This window comes from Bactrocera neohumeralis, chromosome 5 (assembly GCF_024586455.1).
Source record: "Bactrocera neohumeralis isolate Rockhampton chromosome 5, APGP_CSIRO_Bneo_wtdbg2-racon-allhic-juicebox.fasta_v2, whole genome shotgun sequence".
Taxonomy (NCBI): domain Eukaryota; kingdom Metazoa; phylum Arthropoda; class Insecta; order Diptera; family Tephritidae; genus Bactrocera; species Bactrocera neohumeralis.
Window position 1 is genome coordinate 64032011 of NC_065922.1, and position 20936 is coordinate 64052946.

General features: G+C 30.1%; 2 protein-coding genes across 7 annotated transcripts in view; one reads left to right on the plus strand and one right to left on the minus strand.

The window, feature by feature from the left end:
• The window catches only part of LOC126759164 (frizzled-3), a 485412-nt gene that overhangs the window by 388055 nt on the left and 76421 nt on the right, over positions 1-20936 (minus strand). The gene's annotated exons all lie outside the window — the stretch shown is intronic.
• Positions 477-19423, plus strand: LOC126759180 (lipid storage droplets surface-binding protein 2). 3 transcript variants are annotated; one of them, XM_050473862.1, is made up of 5 exons: positions 477-916; positions 12464-12901; positions 15355-15405; positions 17089-17246; positions 18266-18441. In XM_050473862.1, the coding sequence occupies exons 1-5, from the start codon at positions 733-735 to the stop codon at positions 18395-18397; spliced, it is 963 nt and encodes a 320-aa protein (XP_050329819.1). In that variant the 5' UTR covers positions 477-732; the 3' UTR covers positions 18398-18441. The 3 variants fall into 3 exon arrangements, with proteins under 3 accessions (XP_050329819.1, XP_050329817.1, XP_050329818.1); XM_050473860.1 differs by lacking the exon at positions 17089-17246 and having other exon boundaries at positions 479-916; positions 18266-19423; XM_050473861.1 differs by lacking the exons at positions 15355-15405; positions 17089-17246 and having other exon boundaries at positions 479-916; positions 18266-19423.

The following is a 20936-nucleotide window of genomic DNA, read 5'->3' on the forward strand; positions in this document are numbered from 1 at the left end:
AAAATTCCAGTTTATAGCCGATGAGCGCATTCTTTAAGAGCAAAGAAATAAATAAGCACACACAAATTAACTCAGTTAAGCTCTTGCTCTTCATAAAATATCCCTCAACTACGCGCCACACGCTTTGTACTACGAACTCAGAGTCCAATACTCCAAATTTGTCATATGAGGTGACATAGAACTGTAGTTTCCTACCCATGCACACTCACAGACACGTCGGAAAACTAAGCGAGGGAGTAGCCGTTGACTCAACCAACTTATTCGCCCCAAAAGCCTGCAATACGAGAAACAAACTCAGCAAATGGGGAGAGCGCCAAAATGTGAGCGATAAGCCAACAGCGAATTTGGCTACGATCGTGTTAGCAACAAGCGCAAATGCGGCTCTCCATAGCAAAAAGCGTGGAGCGCACACTCAATTCGGGCTGCATGTGCGCGTGTGCTCGCCTGGGCTGCGGCTTTTGCTCATATAATACCCAAGTGCGGAGCTACGGACCAGTCAGAAGCGTGTCACATTCGTACGTGAGAGTTTAGTAGCGAATCTAACGAGCTGATTTTATAAATTCAAGTACATTTTTTCCAAGTAAAAGACTGTGAAATTGTGTAATTTCAAAAGCAAGTGCATAAAACCTAAAAAAAAAAATAAAAATTTGAAGAACTTCCCAAGTGCAAGTGCGAATTAATTTCAAGTGTTTGAAGCACAAAATTTATATAATAAAATAAGAAAAAATTAAAATGGCTGCAAGTGCGAACGAAAGCAAATCTACTGTGGCTCCGGCCAATGGCACAGTTGCCATCGAACAGGCCAAAGATGTGCAGAATCTTTTGCCACATTTAGAATCGCTGGAGCGTATTATCAAGTTACCAGTTGTGGGCGCGGCCTGGGACAAGAGTCAGGATGTCTACCAAAATGTCAAAGGTATGTAGCGCTGTTTAGTATACCAAACGGTATATTGGCTGGAAGTGCGTGCAGTTATTTTTTCTTTCGAAATTTGGTTTTGCGTAACGGTAATGCAAGCACAGCGCCTACCAGTTATGATAAAATGTGGGAGGATTTTGAACTTTTCTCGACAATTTCACTACAACAATTTTTTTGTTTTTGTTTTTTGAACTTAATTCTATATACATATGTATGTATGGTAGTGTTGCATATAGGTTAAATCACTTTTACCTTCTGACTCCATCAAATTTTTACTGCGGTTTTCGCATAATTTCACTCACACATATGATAAATACATACATATGTAAGTAGCTAACCTATGTGAGCGCTGCCGACAGCCGGCATCCGCTTGCTTGGTTGCTTTCGTGACCACATCGTCGTCGCGTTACCTTCATAGGCCATTCGCTTTGACGAGAACTACAAATAACAAGAAAATGCGAGAGTAGTGCGCTCAAGCCGTCTACGTGCAAGTCTCAAAAATATAAAATAATACTATATATTCTATATGTATACTTATGTATAAGTATGTACCAAAAACTTAAGTGATTACAAACACAGTGGCATTTATGTGCTCACATACATATACATACATAAGTGTATTTACCATGCCGTAAATTGAATTGAGTAAATAGCAGGGCGCCGAGGTGCAGATATTTGGTGCAAAATTATAAATGCGTTATGGTGTGTTTATGCGCGCGATCATATGACGCTTGTACTAACAAACATTTTAGAAGTAATTATTTTTATCGTAAATATTTTTATGTCTTCTTTTGATGTTGTTTATAGAAAGCGCCAAGATTTGGTGTCATTTTTCGTTTTATTAGAAATCTTAAGCATAAATTATGCGCTGGAAAAATTCTAATAAAAAAGAATTGAATTTTTATAAGCTAATACTAAGCACATATCTATCTATCTATGTATGTATGTATGTTATAAACTATTTCAATATATGTGACCTGGTCTACGAAAAGGGAGCTAACGTGCGAAAACTAGTTTTTCTATCACGTGAAAAAGCATCTCATCTTCCATCCGAATCAACTAAAAAGTGAAAATTGATTTTTTGACACCTAAGCCCCCTTTCCGTAGACCAGGTCACATATCGAGTTACTTCAAGTTCATAACTGAGTTTCAGTTAGGAATAACATTGACTTATTTTTTAGCTGCTCATTAAAAATTTGTATAAATCTTCCCATTGGTAGCATTATATTTATAAATGCTTTAAGTTTATAACCGATTTTCAGTTTTTTTTAATTTAACTATTTTTGTTATTTAATTTTTTTTTGTTAAATCTTCGCATGGAAAGTATAAAGCGCTTTTTGCAAATATTTATTAATGGCTCTAAAGATTATTTTTTGCCACGCTTTTTAAGGAAACATAATATATTTATGTGACCCGGTCTACGAAAAGGGAGCTAACGTGCGAAAACTAGTTTTCTGGGAAACAGCTGTTAAAAATAAACAGCAAAATAAATAATAAAAAAATAATAAAATATTTTATTAAAAATAAACAACACCTAAGCCCCCTTTCCGTAGACCAGGTCACATATAGAGAAAAGTTAGTTCAAAAAAAGTCGTTAAATAATTTTTAAAATATTTCGTTCATTTTTAAAATAATAATATATCATCAAAACTATTAAAAAAGTTAATAATTTTTAAGTAAAAATAAATACACAAATCGGATAAAGTTCTTATAAATCCTGACTATTATGAGATGGTGAACTCTGGTATAACAAAATATTTTCGTCAATAATATTTTTACGAAATTACATTTCATTTAAATTCGTTACATTAAAACTAATTATACCCTGAACAGCATCAGTCTGTCTGCCTGTATATACGCGAATTAGTCACTCAGTTTTTGAGCCATTACTTTCAAAATTTTGCACACGCCCTTTTCTCCCTAAGAAGCTGCTCATTTGTCGTAACCGCGCATATCGGACCACTATAGCATATAGCTGTCATACAAACTGAACTATTGGAATTATTTACTTCTATGGAAAACTTTTTCATTTGATGTGTTCATCACGAAATTCGAATAATAGAATACTGCCCAAAGCAATGCTATAATCTCTGAATAAATTTTACTAATCGGACCGTTATAACGTATAGCTGTCATATAAAGTTTACAATCTAAATTAAACACTTGCTTCGAAACTTGTTTATTTGTCAATGGTATAATACTAGCTTCGGTGATATACTAAGTTTTTTTTTGTTTTAATTAAAATTTTTAATCTTATATCGTTTTAAATTTTGAAAAATTTATTTGTATTTTAATTAAAATTTTTTTATTTGACTTATTTTATACACAATTATTTTCGTATAAAGTTATATTTATTTTTTTCTTATTCGTATTTAGTTATATCTAATTTTTTTTTTTTTTTTTTTTATTTATTTTTTTTATTTATTATATTTATTATTATTATTCTATTTTTTCATCAATTTAATTTTTTATTTAATTGACTGGTTTATTTAATCGATCTACTTAATTCTTTTTCTACCTTGAATTAAATTGTTTATAATTTCTATTTATTTATTTTAATTGTATATATATTTTTTAATTATATTATTTCTATAAATATTATTTAATTGATATAGTTACTCTTGTTTCTTTGAATTAAAATATTTCAACTTTCTATTTATTTATTTTATTTTAACTATATACATACATATGTATGTATGTATGTATATATTTTTTGTTGTTTTGTAGTAATTTATTTTCTTATTGCTCTTTAATTAATTGTTTTAAATATTTGTGTATATTTTAAACCCAAATTTTATTTTTTTTCATATAAATTATCTTGTATTCATTTTATTATTGTTCCGGCCACTTATTCCGTTTTATGATTTGTTCTCTACCTTAATGCTGCGTATTTCTTCAATTCTTCGAATATTTTTAATATACATTTATTTATGTATGTATATGTACAATCTACGCATGTTTTTCCTCTCTTCTGCCCCAACTTATTTTTTCTGGAGCCCTCCAACACGTCTTGACCGCTTTAATTGCTTGATAAAAACCACTAACAAAACAACAACAAACAGTAAACGCTGCTAAATTGAACTCAATTGAAGTCAATTGCACTTTAAGCGATCAAATTCACCCGGCTCCAAGTAAATAACAACTGTGTACACACGGTCCACCATATACATACATACATACATATGTATACAATTTTATATGTGTGTATGAAAAAAAGGTAGACAATCGGTATGCTGATGAAAATTATTGAAATTTAATTAAAATTCGCGCAGAAGTTTATATACATACATATGTACATGTTTATATGTATTTAGCTTTACATATATATGTATGTAAGGGAGAAGATTTTTACTTTATTACGTGCATACACATATGGACATGGAAATAGGTGTGAGCTCAAATATAACTGAATTTACAGATATTTCGATATTTGACTTCAAATTAATTGAAATAATCGATAGAATAAGTAGGCGTTGCATTTAAATTGTCAAATTTATGTACATAATAAAATATTTTATTTTAACTCTAATTTTGTTTTAAATAAATATGTCTTTTGTTTTAATTTTTTTATTAATATTTTTTATAAAAATTCTTTTAATTTAATTTTTTAATGTAAATTATTTGTTGCTAGTTTTACCATAACATATGTATGTATGTATATAAGGGAAAAGACTTTTACTTTAACACATGTACTATGTATTATAAAATATTTTATTTTAGCTAAAAAATATTTTTATTTATTAAATTTTTTTTTATTTTTATTTATTAAAAAAAATATTATTATTTAATATTTATTAAAAAATATATATTTTTTTATTATTTAATTTGTTCATCTAAATTATAAAAGTAATTTGATTATCCAATGGCATAGGATATAAAAAATTGTCTTATAACAAAAATAAAAAATTATTAAAAACAATATAAAAAGTTAAATAAATTTCTAAAAATGTGTAGATATTTAAGTTTGCATTGTATTATCTACTTTTTATACAAACAATTCAAATAAATTTCAAAAAATTAGTCACGTTTTCCATCGCTCATTAAGTAAGGCAAGCGCTCACTTCCCCTGTGGGCTTAGCATATTGTTTATTACGCTGCTTAATAATATAAGTACATACATATATAAATTTGTTATAAACATTTAGGCGCGTATCTAATGGCATCAAAGTTGTACCGAGCAAAGTCCGAAGGTCAAAATGCACTTACAAATAAATACAAGCGAACAAATTGTAAATATTTTGCTACAAATTTATTTTTGTATTCGCTGCGCACTCAAGTATGTACGTATGTATGTATGTACGTACATAAGTTTTTATTTAAAATGCGAATATTTACCTTTTGCTTGCGCCAATAAACGCATGTTTTCAAATACCGCCATGTATATACATGTGTATGTATTAGTATATATCCGTATACATCAAATGTGCTTGTTTTCAAATTCATTTCTCTTCTGGCTGTAGCTACAATACACCTAAGTCATACATATAAACATATTTCATTATGCTAATTTTGCCACATGCGAACTGAACTTTGGACTGTTTTTGCGCGACTGGTTTGCCATTAAATATATTCCGAACAAAAACATAACTTTGCCGCAATGCATATTTGTATACACACATTAAGGTGGCTCGTAAATTGTTTTATTCACAGCAATTTAAATATTTCAAATATATATATGCATACATTTGTACATATATTTGCGTCGGATAACCTTGAGAGTTGCTGTAGCAAACCTTTCTCTTAATTAGTTTTATTCAAAACTCCTTTAAGAGCTGATTTTTAAATATTTATAGCTTTTTATGAGCTGTTTTTATGCATACATTAAGTAAATTTTGCTTAGCAACAACTTGACGGGAAGTTAAAAAATAATTGAAATCTGAAAACAGACATTTATCAATTGCAAAATTTTTCTTATTTGTGCACAAATCACTCTGAGAGCCAGCATTTTTTTGGTTAGCTTAGGTTAGGTAAATTTAATGGCCATCGAAAGACATTTTTCTTATTTGACTACAATTTATTCATTCTCAGAGCCCATATTTATTTGGTTAGCTTAGTTTAGGTTAGGTTAGTGGCCCATTGTAGAACGTGAGATTATATTTTGAGATTTTTATCGTCTTCAGTCCAGCGCAAAATTTGCTAAGGTTGGTTCAACTGAATGACTGAAAAAGAGCGAAAGCTCACAAATGCAGTACCGTCAAAAAGAAACTGTGAATAATTTTTTGAAAATAAAATATTATATTTAATTTTTATAATTAACAATGTCAACAACAATAAGAAACACCGTTAAATAAGATTTTATTTGAAAACGAATGATACAGTCGTATAAATATTATAGAGGTCTTCACAATTGGTTGTGAGGAAGGATGAGTTTATTTAATCGTCGTGGAATTATTGAAATAAAAACACTCGTAATTAATTTTCACATTGAAAGTTTTTGTAAGAATACAATTTTAACTTTAAGAAGAAAAAATATTTTATCAATTAAAAAATAATACATTTTATATAGCGTTGAACTTATACAGCTCGAACTGCTTTAACTTGAAGTTCTCCATAACTCGAACTCTTGAATGTGCAATAGAAGTCAAATTTCATACAAACTTTCTTCCAAAACTCGCAGTCTCTCTAACTCGACGTTTTTTTGTGGATTATAGTGTTTTGAGTTAGGGAAATTCAACTGTAGCTACATATATTTATAAAAATTACGTGTCATTTTCCGTCCGGCGTAAACTTCTAAACTATTGAACTGATTTTGGTAAAATTGAGCAGGATTTGTCCAGTTTGATCCAACTTAAAAGATAGGCTAGTTTATATCTCAATTATTTAAAAGTCAAAGCATAAAAAATAACATTTTAAAACATAATCAAGTGTATGAAATTTAAAAAATTATTATTACAATTTTCAGTAAAAACCAAATAGTAATATTATAAATATAAATATAAAAGTATGAAAATTTTGTATAAATTGAGAATATTTCTGAAATTTAGTAATTTAGTTTTGTTTAAAAAATTTAGAAAAATTTACTAATTTCAAAAATTAATTTCAAGTTTATTTATCATTTTTTTTTAATCTTTGCGTTGATTATGAAATACATTTTATAATTCTTAATTATATTTTGACCAATAAGTTATTTTTTAATTAAAAAACCAGTGTAAGCTTCAATAAAAAGTATGATTTTTCAAGCCTAAAAAATTTATATAATGTCATTCATACAAATAATAGAATGTGAAAAATTAATTTCCTCATTTTCAAAAAATCATTTTTATTTATTTGTATTTTTTTCTTTGCTGCTGATTATAAATTGACTATATATTAACTATCTATTGCTCAAAGTTTTCTTAAAAATGTTGATATGTAATAGCAAATATAACAGTAAAATTAAAAAACGTATTTTTTTTATTTAGTTGTTCAAATTCACATTTTTTTAATATTCTTGACTTTTACCTATAAAATAAATTTTTACATCATTTGAAAAAAAAATTTGCAATCTTTTTCTCAATTTTCTACAATACAATGATTTATAATAACCACCAAATAGTCAGTCAATCGAAACAATTTTATCTACTGTTTTTTCTTGTCAAAAACCGACCCATCCTAACGCATTTATATTTCACGTATACATAATCGCCAAAAACTTACTAATATGCACACAATATTCTATATATAAACACATTATTATGGCAGTCCATGCCACTTTTTCTTTAGTTTTTTTTTCATATGCCAAATTGCTATATTTTTTAACGCGATTTTTCTCAGTGTTGGTGTGTATTATATTCGCAAACATTGCCTTTTGTATAGTGTTGTTTTTATTATTTTTTTCTGTTATTTAATTTTTTGCGGCTTTTACGCAGTAAGAAAAAGCACACATTGGACTTTTGCAGTTTTCAGCTCCTCTTCTGGCATTTACTTCGTTACTTTTAACTATTAACTGACGTCAACTGATTGGATTATGGAATGAAACTAAAAACTGTCTATTATTTTTCATGTGATTCATGCGATTTGGAAAATATACATACATACATTTTTTACTTAAGAGACGCAATAAAAATGAGCTTATTTTAGTTGATTGATAGCGGTATGTTGAAGTGCGGCTTAGGCCCCACTTCGTGAGTAGTTGATTTGAATGAATAATTGTTTTTATTTGCATCGTATTTATTGACTTGTTAATGTCAATAAATGTCACAATGTGTGCGTGATACATTTCAAAATAAAGGCCAGTTCGCAGCAGTGCTTTGAGGTTATGTATAGTATATGCTTAAATTAGTTATTATAGAAGCTACTAAAGTAAAAGTATTCTAAAATCGAAGTGATTAACTTTTGTTCGAAATGTATGTATAGTCTCTCAATATTAATATTATATTATTAATATTGCTCTACAACAGAGTTATTCAAATCTAAATTTAATAAAATAGTACAAATTCATGTTATGTGAATAAGTGGTATAATCGATAATTTTGTAAAGTTTACGGAAATACCTACCTATGTATGTATGTTTTATAAGAATGCTAAACTTGACACTAAATTTAATCGAAACATTAGCTTTGTTCAAAAATCACATTTTTGGCATTTTTTCAGTTTCTTTATTCGTTCAAAATCGATCATTGTTGATTTCTTTTTTCTTTCTGATCCAATAATCGATTATTACGATAAATTTTCTAGTTTTTGGCATTTTTTCAGTTTCTTTATTCGTTCAAAATCGATCATTGTTGATTTCTTTTTTCTTTCTGATCCAATAATCGATTATTACGATAAATTTTCTAGTTTTTGGCATTTTTTCAGTTTCTTTATTCGTTCAAAATCGATCATTGTTGATTTCTTTTTTCTTTCTGATCCAATAATCGATTATGATCGATAAATTTTCGACTTTGGTGCAGTTGAAATTAATTGTATGTAAAATTTTTTTGTGCTGAGTTAGCTTTACTATTTGGTGTGGATTATCGACAACACTACAATCTCAGAGATTGTTTAGATCGGACCACAATATCAAATAGCTGTCATGCAAGCGAATCTAACAAAATCAAGTTCTTGTACGGAAATATTTGAGCAAACGGGCTTATATTTTTTATTTTCATGTAATAATAATTAATTTTTTTTTAAACTACGAAAAAATATTTAACCTGATAGTTAGCAGGTCTCAAAACTAAAAAGAATTTTTTGTCTGCCATTTTGAATATACTGAATAGAGATCATCATAGATATTAATCGACTGTCGTTTTTTTATATTTTGTAAGCAACTCAAACACGAAAAGGTTAAAAATAAATCAATTTTACAAAAATTTCGTAAATATTATGAAACAAAGTCAACATATATTTTTATTTTCATTGATAATTATGTTTTTTGACTATGTTATAGAAAATTTAATATTTGTTATGGACATATTTATTTTCATTCAAGTGTAAAAACATCTCTGAATAATGAAATGTAATAGATTTTGTGACTGTCACTTACAGAATAGCAAAATCGTCTCAAGTCTAAAAAATTCTCTAACTTAAAACCTCAAATTTAGAGACTTGAGACAGTATCGCACGGTAAGTCTCTTTAATTCGAGGTTTTTGTGGCTTGTGATGCTTCGAGTTAGGGAAGTTCAACTTGTAGCTATATTTTTAAAAATTACGTGTCACGTTTCGTCCAGGATAAGCTACTAAACTATTGAACCAATTTTAGTAGAATTGAGCACAATGTGTCTAGTTTGATTCAACTTAAAAGATTAAAGATTGGTTTAATTCTTAATTAGTTAAAAGTCAAAGCATAAAAAATAACACTTTTAAGCAAAGCAATTGTTCGAAATTAAAAACAAAAACTAATAATTATTATTATAATTTTCAATAAAGTCCAAAAAGTAATTATTGTAAATATAAATAAAAAAGTGTGAAAAAATGCATTTAGTTCTATTCAAAAATATATAAAAATTTACTAATTTTTTATGAAAAAATTTATATATTTTTTTTTTTTGTAAGGAAAAATTTCAGCAAACGAATTTATATTTTTTATTTTTGTGTAATAATAATTACATTTTTTTAACTACAAAAAATATTTTAATTTAACTTTTTGACTAATTTCTTGTTTTATAATTATTTGTTTGAAATTTTAGTTATTTTTACTAACTTACATTTTTTTTTTAAATTTTAAACAATCAATAATTATTCATACTAAAAATTATACATGTTGCTTATATTAATTATTATTTATTTTAACCTACATTTTTGAAAATTAATTTTAATAACTTTTCGCAATTAAAATTAAAAATTATAATTTTGTCGAAAAGAACACTCATTCCAAAATAGTTCATATGTATGGCTTCCAACTAAAGACGCAGTAGCTATGTACATATGTATGTATATTATTCGATAAGAACTTTCTAGACTCATGACGCTTATAAATTGCTCATTTCATAGGAACAGTGTCGTAAAAATTATTGTACAATACAAAATGCACTTTACACTCCATAAATTTAATCTAGAAAGTTTGCTTTGAGGTAGCGATGAGTTAACAAGAGGATATTTGTACATACTTATGTACAATTTTATATGTATATTATGTATATTTTTTTGTATGACTGTACGTATGTATATAAAACTCCATTCAACCGGCAGCAATTGATTTAGCCGAGTAGAGCTGATAAAAAAATTGCAACAAATAGTAACTGAAATAAAACAAAAACAATTCAAGTATACGTTAACAGTTCTGGGTAGTGTGGGCTGTTTCTGCTTTGAATTATATATACCTACATATATAGTACCTATATATGTATACGTACGGTTATAAATATTTGTTGCTGGTTATATAAATAGATAAGCAGTGAAATAATAATTGCAAAATGAGAAAATATAGAGCAACTTTGATACATATGAATTTACATATGTGTATATTAAGGTGTTCTTTTTATTTGAACTATTAATTTTTTTCAGTTCCGTCACGAAATTTCCTTGGAAATACCCTAAAAAAAAATCTCTGAAAATTTTAGCCCTTAATATTAACATTAAGAACTAGACCAAGGCCTGTAAAAATTTTCTATAGAAAATACACTACAATCGTGATTTTTTTTCTTTAAATTCCTACAGATCAGAGGTATTTTATGGCATCGCTTTGACTTTAGACGCATATTTCTCAGAATTGTTCACTCTACAAAAGTGCCCAGAGCAACAAAGTCGTAACTCACACCGGCGAGGTAGTACGGGGCTCTAAACCTGATTTTTCCGTGAAATTCTCATTTTTTTGTACATACATATCTCGTAAATGACAAGAGCTATAGAAAAAATGTTCATCACAAACTTGTAGGAAATTTTATTTGCTACAAAAAAGATCCGAGGTCAAAAACGCTGTCATTAATAGTTCTCGAGATATTCAGCCTTTTAAGCTTTGCCACGATATTCGACCGATTGATCGTCTATTTCCCGGTGGTAAGCATCCACGACTCATGGCCAGTAGTAATAAGTTTCATGACACGCTGGTAGTCGGAAAGCATTGTTTCAGAGACGTTAACGCGACGTTGGTTTTCGAAAAAATTTAATGATTTTGAAACCAATCGTGCTTACACTTTTCTTAGAACCAAATGATCTTTTTAAATGATTTTCACTGTTTCTTTTGATATTCTAACGATGCCAGTAAGATCTCTGACTGTTAATCGTCGATTCTCAAACACCAATTCCTTTTTTAGATGTTATGAGACCTCACTGATCTTGAATACAACTGTACTATATACCTCAACCGAACATAACCTTTATATACAGCTATATAAAGTAACCTTATTGCATAATTTTTGACTAAAAAATCATTATGAGGAAGGGGTCGGGATATATACAAGTATAATGTAGAAATAGACAATTTTTGTTTCTTTGAGGAGCACTTAAATATGTCCGATTTTTTTAAATTTGATTTTTTTATTCACAAAGAAAAAAAAAATTGAAGAGTACGCCTTTTGCTTTGCTTTTGCGATCTGAAAGTATTCTTTGTCAATGCATCCTTATTGAGTAATAAAAGTAAAAATCAGAATATAAGGATTGGTTTGTAAGGAAAAAAATATGCATTGAAAAATTATTATTAAACTTGGTTTTTTTGCACATTTCCTCATAATTGTTACGGTCTCTGTTTCCATTTAGTAAATACATTTTTTGAAGAAAATTACTTATTTCGATAATTTTATTCATGAATTTCTATAAAAGAACTGAAGTGCAAATATGACTGATAAAATCTTCGTGGCAGCGATCAGTCTTCATAGACCCGCACTTGAACTTTGCTTCGGGAAATCCAAAGTTTTCAGATTGAGTATTATTTGTATGAAATTGTGGCGCCATAAACGCTTTGAGCGATTTATTAAGCATTTATTAGCAATAAAGGTGATAATTTATTAAACTCTGCAGAATATAACACGTGATAAGTTATATGTATAGTATATGCCTAAGAAATCCGTTCGTAATCACCACCAGCTTAAATAGCCATAAAATCGTGTATATTAATTTTAAACATACAATAGAAAAGTTGGAAATTTTAATTTAGGCGCTAAATTATATATTCACATTAAACTAACACTTTCTCATTCTCCTTTGTAGGCCGCAATCGTGTCTTCAACTGGGCGCTCAACGCCGCTGAGGATTGTGTCTCGCGCGCCGTCGTCACCGCCGCACCGATTGTCTCGAAACTGGATCGTCCCATACAGTATGTCGATCAGACGCTCGTCAAGGGTATTGACAAGCTGGAAGTGTCCGCACCCATTATCAAGGACACACCACAGGAAATTTACAATCAAGCTAAAAACAAAGTGGTCGAAGTCGTGCAGCCACATATTGAACGCGTGACGAAATTCAAAACAGCTGGCCAACAGAAAGCGGCCTCTTTGAAGGACTTGGCGTGGGCCAAGGCTAATGAGGTGTTGGCTACTCAATATGGCAGTCTGGCGGTTTCGGGCGTTGATACCACAACCGCTTTGGCGGAGCGTCTGCTCGAATACTATTTCCCCAAAAGCGAAGGCGATGTCGAGGAGGAGAATGGTGAGTGTAGACAATTTGCATTGTTGTTGTAAATAAGGAAAGCGCTTGTCTTTAATACTAATACTCATTTTTGACATCACATGCTAACGCAAAGATTATGCTTATGAAAGTAGATACATTTTTTTGAAACATTATAGGTTGTATTTCTAAAAGATTTTGTATTTTTAAAAGATTTGAAGGAAAGCTATGAAATAATGTCTTGTTGATTGAGTAGTTGCCATCGAACAGCTTAGTACATCTTTGGTTAAGGCTATATTAGGGAATTTAGCTGTTTGGTATCAGTTTTTATTTTTTTCAGCTCTCTTAATGTCTTTGTCTTTTCATATTAAGCGGTTAGTATGGTAATATTTTTTAAAATTGTTTTTTTTTTTTTTTTTTTTTTTGCATTTTCTGTTCCCTTATACCCTTAGAATTAATGTAGAAACACACTTTACCATTGGAAGGTTTCGAAAAAGGCGCAAAAATAATAATACCGCTCGACGTTCGGAGTCCAACTTTAAACGCGTTTATCTAAAAACACACTTTTCAAAACTGCCGGACTTGATTCCGGTCGAACTACTCAAACGATTTGTTTAATTTTTGTTTTTGTAAATATTCACAAAACGCCTGGCTATCGTCTATATTAGATTAATAACTTTTTATAATCTATTGACAATGTTAGGACAAAATTTATGTAAAAAAAATTTAGAAAAATTGAAAAAAAACCATTTCTCCGACAGATGTCATCAAAAAATTCCGAAAAAAATTTTTTATACACTCCACGATATACCTCATGATATGTGAAAAAAGTTCTATTGTAAAATAAAAATTTCTATGAAAAAAAAATGTCAAAAAAACATTTACCAGATTACCTACTGACCCCTTAATTTGACATTTCTTCGCTTGACGTGAAGTATGAATTGGTGGTTGCCGTACGCCATTTTATATTTATAACCTGAACAGATATACTACTGTGCCCAAAAAATAAGGTGACATTGTATTTATTTTGAAAATTCTTTATTTATTCTTCCAAATCAATTTCATCACCTTCAAAGTAATCCCCTCCCGATGCAATGCACTTATGCCAATGGATTTTCCAATCTTCGAAACACTGGTTGTAGTCACTTTCCGGGATGGCCTTCAGTTCCGTCTTTTAGTACACTCAGTTTTTGAGATATCGATCTGAAATTTTGCTCACGTCGTTTTCTCCACAAGAAGCTACTGCTACTCACCCCGATATTGCACCACTGTAGCTTTTAATTGTCATACAAACTGTTCGATGAAAATCCAGTCATTGTATGGAAAACTTGCTTGTTTCACAAGATTTTTGAAAAAGGATTATTGCCCAAGAAAGCAGTATAAAATTGTTCAGATCGAATCAGTAAAGCATATAGCTTCCATACAAACCATACAAAGCGATCAAAATCCAGTCTCTTTAGGGAAAACCTCTATATCTAGCGAGATATCTTAACGAAAATCGACACTAATTTAGTTCAAGGTAACAGTACAGTCTCCGAAAAACTATATCACCATATGTAGCACATAGCTGTCATACAAACTGATCATGATAAAGACCTTTTTATGCCATTTTATGCTGTAAAAAATGCAACTGTGTAGGGAATAATGGCTAAAGCTTTTTCTTAGTAATATTTTTTTATTTTTTCACTGTCAAAAATATGCTTCACAAAATAGTTTGCTTCATACATTTTAAATATTCCTGTATAAATAATATATTTTAAATTACAATTAATATTTAAATTTAATATAGATTTAAATTTGTATTTCAAATTTAATTTTTCACTTGTAATAATATGGTATTTTGTTCAAGTTTCAGAGAAAGATATCAGTGTTAGTTTTACTGCTCTGCTTGAGATAAAACCTTCTATAAAGTTAAACATGTTAGAAAGTTTGACCAACTTAAATTTTTTCTGTTAATTTTACTTTTTTAATTATATATATATATATATAAATATTTTTAATTTAAACAAAAAAATATTAAAGTGTTTAAATTTATATTTTTTCAATAATTTTCCTTTCTTTAAACAATTTTCTCGTACTTTTCTATTTAAACAAAATAGCATTAACTTTTTTATTAATTTCATATTTTTTCACTAATATTTTCGCATTCAACTTTCCGCTCATCAACCTCATTTGTTGCATATCCTTTCGATTTTCAATTGATATTATTATTTGTACGCCTTTTTTCTTGCACCTTTAACTCTCCGCACTTAATCAAATGCCTTCTCTCTTTCCTTTTTAGTTTATAAAAATCAATTAACTATCAAAAGCCGTTAAAACACCCTATAACTATTATAATAAAAAAAATTCAATATTACAATCATCAACGCATCGCTAAAATCAATCAATGCTAATAATTAAGCGCATTTAATAGAATTGTATGTGGTGACTGCGGGTACTGACTGCCTTTACTGTACGACAATAAATTTATATTGTTAAATAATTTCTTTTCTCAGATAATAAACAAATAGCTGTCGCGCAAAATGGCAAACACATTGAAAATGACAGTAAGTTGAATTATTTCTCCCATATTTTTGGCATGCAAATTTTAATAAAATTTCGAAAACTAAAAACAGTACATATATATACATATAACAATATATACATATGCAAGTACATATGTATACTATATGGTCGTCTGTTTAACGTCACATGCATGCCATTTACAAGTACTAACCGTGTTTCATTTTAAAATAAAAACAAATTAATAACGTTGCAAATCGTCTGTTTGCATAACATAAACACCGGCGAAACAGCTGATTGCTCTTTATAACTGCAAGGTTTCCTGCCAGTGGCAAGTATCAATAACGGTTTATTTTGCTCGTGAATTCATAACAGCTGATTGCTCTCTATAACTAGCAGACCTCTACTGAATGAGAGAGAGTCAGTAAGGGTTAGATTTTCTACTTAATTCAAAACATGTCTCTTCAAAACAGCTAATTAGTCTCCATACCTAAAATGTCTCCAGCAGCTTTGTAACGAGTTACTTTCCTTGTAAATTCTCGCTATAAATACAAGACTTCCATAGTAATTTTTTGTTCAAAAAAAGTAAGAAAATTAAAATTTTTTGTTAGAATACTTCATTATAATTTTAAATTTGAAGTTGCTTTAAGGGGGTATTCCAGTCTAGAAATGCTATTTAACGGCATTTTTTAAAGTCCAATAAAAAAAACTAAGAACATTTTTACTATCCAATTTTTTATCAGATATTTATTGATATTTTAAGAATACAAAAAAAAATAAAAAAAAAAATTTGTGATAATTTGATTAATTGCGGCGTGGTGGCGTGCCGGGGGTTGAAAATAAGGGTGCGCCCTGCCTGACACGATTCAACACTTTGGGTGATCTGAAAAAAACAAAAATTTTTAATCAGTACAAATGCCGCTATCGTCTGAACTAGGATAAATAAAAAAAAAATTTCAGTAAATGGCGACTGTTTGAATTTTTTGCCAAAGATCAAAATTTTTTAAAAATAGTAAAAATCAAAATTTTTTAATAATCCTAGTTCCAACCATAGAGAGATAGAGAAAAGGTCCACACCAAATTTCAAGTTAATCGGTTCATTAGAACTTGAGAAATCATGTCAGAAGTGAAATAGTAGTTTCGAGAAAAACGCGATTCAAGATTTGAGTCTAACTGCAGGCAGTCTATACTTACATTACTAAAATAGCTATAAGTCGGTAAATAATAGGAATTTTAAAAATTCCTTTGGGGAATATATTCTTAAAGGTCCAGTCTTTAAGAATATGCAAAAAAAAATAGATTTTTTTTTTTAAATTCTAGACTAGAATACCCCCTTAAGGATTGCGAATATATTATCTACTACAAATTATATTTCCAATAGCCTCATTACTTACATAAGGGTTCGATAAATTTGTTAGAACACTTTTAATTGCAGACGTCAATAAAAGTATGTATGTATATGTAGGTATTTTTTGTAGGTGTTGATTCTACAGATTGATTGATTCTACAGATGACTTTTATAAATAACATAATTTACTTAAACTCTGGGTTTTTTCATCTAGTTTTTATTCTTTTCTTTTTCCATTACTTTTCTTTCTCAAAAGTGGCAACCCTCTCTCCTTACCACTCATTCATACATAATTTTAATTTTATTTGGTTTATTTTCTGTATGACACACTCACTACTCTACTCTCACACCCTTACTCTCTCTCTTCTTTTACTTATAGTCGATCAACAAGATGTTGAACTCGATCTAAGATTCTTAGTAGCTGCCTCCACTGTTTTCCTATCAATGTCGTTTCGCATAATTAGCGAACTTTTAGACTATGTTAGCCGAAATCCTGAAGTAATAAATTTAATCAATAGGGAAATTAACAATTTTATGGTAAGATAACTTATAACTGACTAAATAATAATAAAGTAATTGCTTAATACTGTTATAACAAATATTATTAAAATTATTGAAAATATTATTTATTAAAATATTAAAGAATTTTATAAGCTTCAAAAGTGGACTCATTAATTCATATATTAAGGTATATATTGCAGTTTATGAATACATATTCATTTAAGTTATGTGTAAAGCCCGACGTAGTGCTAGGACAGTTCAGTTTGCGCGCGCGATTTCTTAGCGCCGTCATAAAAGCAATAAGAAATGAGTGTTTATTAATACGCTCAGCTACGAAATTTCAATGAATTATTATAAGTTCTCTTCCAAAATGTTCGAAAACTAGAAAATAACTCAAACAGCTGATTATCTTTGTTTAAAAGTTGAGAAAACATACGAAGAAAGTGAAAAAGTGAAAATACTTTATTTGAAAACTCAATTTTAATCGATTTTCTATTTTTATCAATGGCTTCTGCTAAAAAATATTGCCAGGCTTCCCTTAATTTGGCAAAAAAAAAGTATAAACTTGTATACCTTGCAGAAAATCCAACAGAACAGCTGACTTTCCTTGCTGGAAAAATGGTCAAGCTGACATAGCAATTTATGTACGTTCTCAGTTGCCTCACAAACCTTATTTTTGACATAAAAATGCAGCAGCTGCCGTTAGGAGTGCATCCCTTATATCAATAGGCCTGCTCACTATACTTATACTCTCGAGTGCAACGTAAAATTGTAAAATCAATAAGTCATCATTATCTTCAATTTCTTCCACAATACGTCTCATTGAAAAAAATTAAATTTTTGGTAGCTCAAGTCAAGTGCTAGACAGATCGGATGGTTTATCGGTAATAACAATTAATTCTCTCTAATTGCTCTCATCACGTTACTCCAAAACTAAAGCGCTGTTTAAAAAAATCATGTTGGCCAGTTGTTGATGTCATAGTTCCTTTTATTTATATATCCTGCATATTTGTCAACTTATTCTAAATATTAGTATTTTTTTCTTCCCATTACAGTACCAGTTTCCGCCACCGAGGACCCCGTACTCCACACAGTACAGACTGTTGGCCGACTCTCCCACAAGATCTCGCGTCGTGTCTATCAGAACGTGTCCAGACAAATCAAGCGAATGCAAAAAGGAAACATAAATGACTATCTGAGCTCACTCATCGCCGCATTGAAATTGCATCAATACATAAATTTCATCAACTCATCGATGGGCACAAATGTCGAGCAGTCCATTGCCGACGTTAGCGCCAACAGCAATAACACAAACGTTGCCACGGCCGCGGCGAACAACAGCAACAAGACTACACCAACAACTTCAACGGCGGTAGTGGCGGCACCAGCGGCGCCAACCACGCCCACAACGGCGTCGTCTGCTTCGCCAAACGCCTCATCGGCGACAAAGCGTAGCAACCAGAACAAGTCGCCGAATTCAACGCCGCCAAAGGCGAACTGAGCCATAAAAGCATCAAAAACAAAAATAATATATAAATATTATTAAATAATTTACAAAATAATAATACTTGAATTGAGTAGAATTTAAAGCAAATGAATGCGCGTAAATATTTTATGAAAATTTATATATTTAAAATATTTTTTATGCAAAAGTCACCAGCAAGCATTGAAGCAGTTTTCCTTTAAAAATTATATAAATATTTTTTAATGTGTAAAAGTGTTAATTTAATACGGAATTAGGCGCCGTAAGGAGGAAAAATAGAAAAAACAAAACTCCGCACATAATTGCAAAAGCACTGCAGCGCCTAATCTTCTACACATACATACATATACTTATATATATATACATATATATGTATTTGTATATCTGTCTATTTTAGACGTTAAGCTTTTAATTTAAACAATTAGTTATTGTATATGATAATTATATACAAATATTTGTAGTTTAGCTGCGCTAAAGATACATAAATATAATACATATTTACATTGCTTAAGTACATACATACTTACACGCATAAACTTTCACACATTTTCTTTTGAAATATGTTTTTTCCAACTACATATTTTTATGAGAGAATATTCATCAACGTATTTTAACTACATATGTATAACTTCATATATATATACGAGTGTAATTACATAATGATTATATGAATATGCATTACAATAATTATGCTGAAGTAATAAAGAAGTGAAGTACATAAGAAAACAAATGATTGAATGCATGTTTTTATTTGTGTTGTTGGGAAATTAGAAAAGTCCATAGTATCGAAAGAAAATATTTTTAAAGTAAATGCCTAACAAGAAAGAACGTTAACTATGGTTGCAACGCAGCTAGAATACCCTTCACGAATGAAATAGTTTCCATACAAGCACTTGATTTTGACAGTTCAGTTATATCCTATAGTGGATATCTGAAGAATACGTTCAGTTATTATAGCGTGGGCTCTGAGATTATTATTATAACCCAACGCTTAACCACCTCCCGGAATAAGCCTCCTCTCGTGCGGAAAAAGCCGAGTCATGAAAGACAAGGGATTTTTTAAACGTCGAGATCTACAGAAACAAAATTTTCAACAGCTAAGATTTAAAATACGTTATAAACAATTTTTACGATTTTATTTATTGAGAGAAAGCAATATGGTCTTTTCAATTTCGAAAAGTGCATCAGATAAATCAAATTTGCAGAAATTAGAACTAAAATCATAACATATGCAACGGAATGGTTGGTTCAGTTGAAAATTGGTCTACAAGATTTTAACAGTAAGGGTCTAAACGTCCCCAAAAAGCGAACTTTCACTTTTCTTAGGCCTAAATGACCTTTCAAAATGTGTTTCACTGATCCTTCGAATATTCCAACAATGCCAGTAAGATCTCTGACTGTTAATCGTCGATTCTCAAGTACCAATTTCTTTATTTTATTGACGTCTTGATCATCACTTGATGTTGATGGCTATGCTGGACGTGGTTCGACGTCAACGCGTTCTCGACCTTCTTTGAACAATTTGTACCAATCAGAAAGGCTTGCTCACGACAAATAATTATCACCGCAGGCTTTTTCCAAGATCTTGAAGGTTTCGAAACTAGAAATTTGATCCGCACACAAAATTTAAAGGAACTTCTTTGTTGAATAATTTCAATTATCGCAAAAATTGTCGAATGCACTTTATGTACTTCAGTTTACTTAGGGTTACCATATCGGTCGCAGTCAAAATCAGGCCCGTTGCATATGTATGCTGCTACAATCGACATTTATTAACATCTTTTTATACTCTCGCAACAATGTTGCTAGAGTATTATAGTTTTGTTCACATAACGGTTGTTTGTAAGTCCTAAAACTAAAAGAGTCAGATATAGGGTTATATATACCAAAGTGATCAGGGCGACGAGTAGAGTCGAAATCCGGATGTCTGTCTGTCCGTCCGTCTGTCCGTCCGTCTGTCCGTCCGTCCGTCCGTCTGTCCGTCCGTCCGTGCAAGCTGTAACTTGAGTAAAAATTGAGATATCATGATGAAACTTGGTACACGTATTCCTTGGCTCCATAAGAAGGTTAAGTTCGAAGATGGGCAAAATCGGCCCACTGCCACGCCCACAAAATGGCGGAAACCGAAAACCTATAAAATGTCATAACTAAGCCATAAATAAAGATATTAAAGTGAAATTTGGCACAAAGGATCGCATTAGGGAGGGACATATTTGGAAGTAATTTTTTTGGAAAAGTGGGCG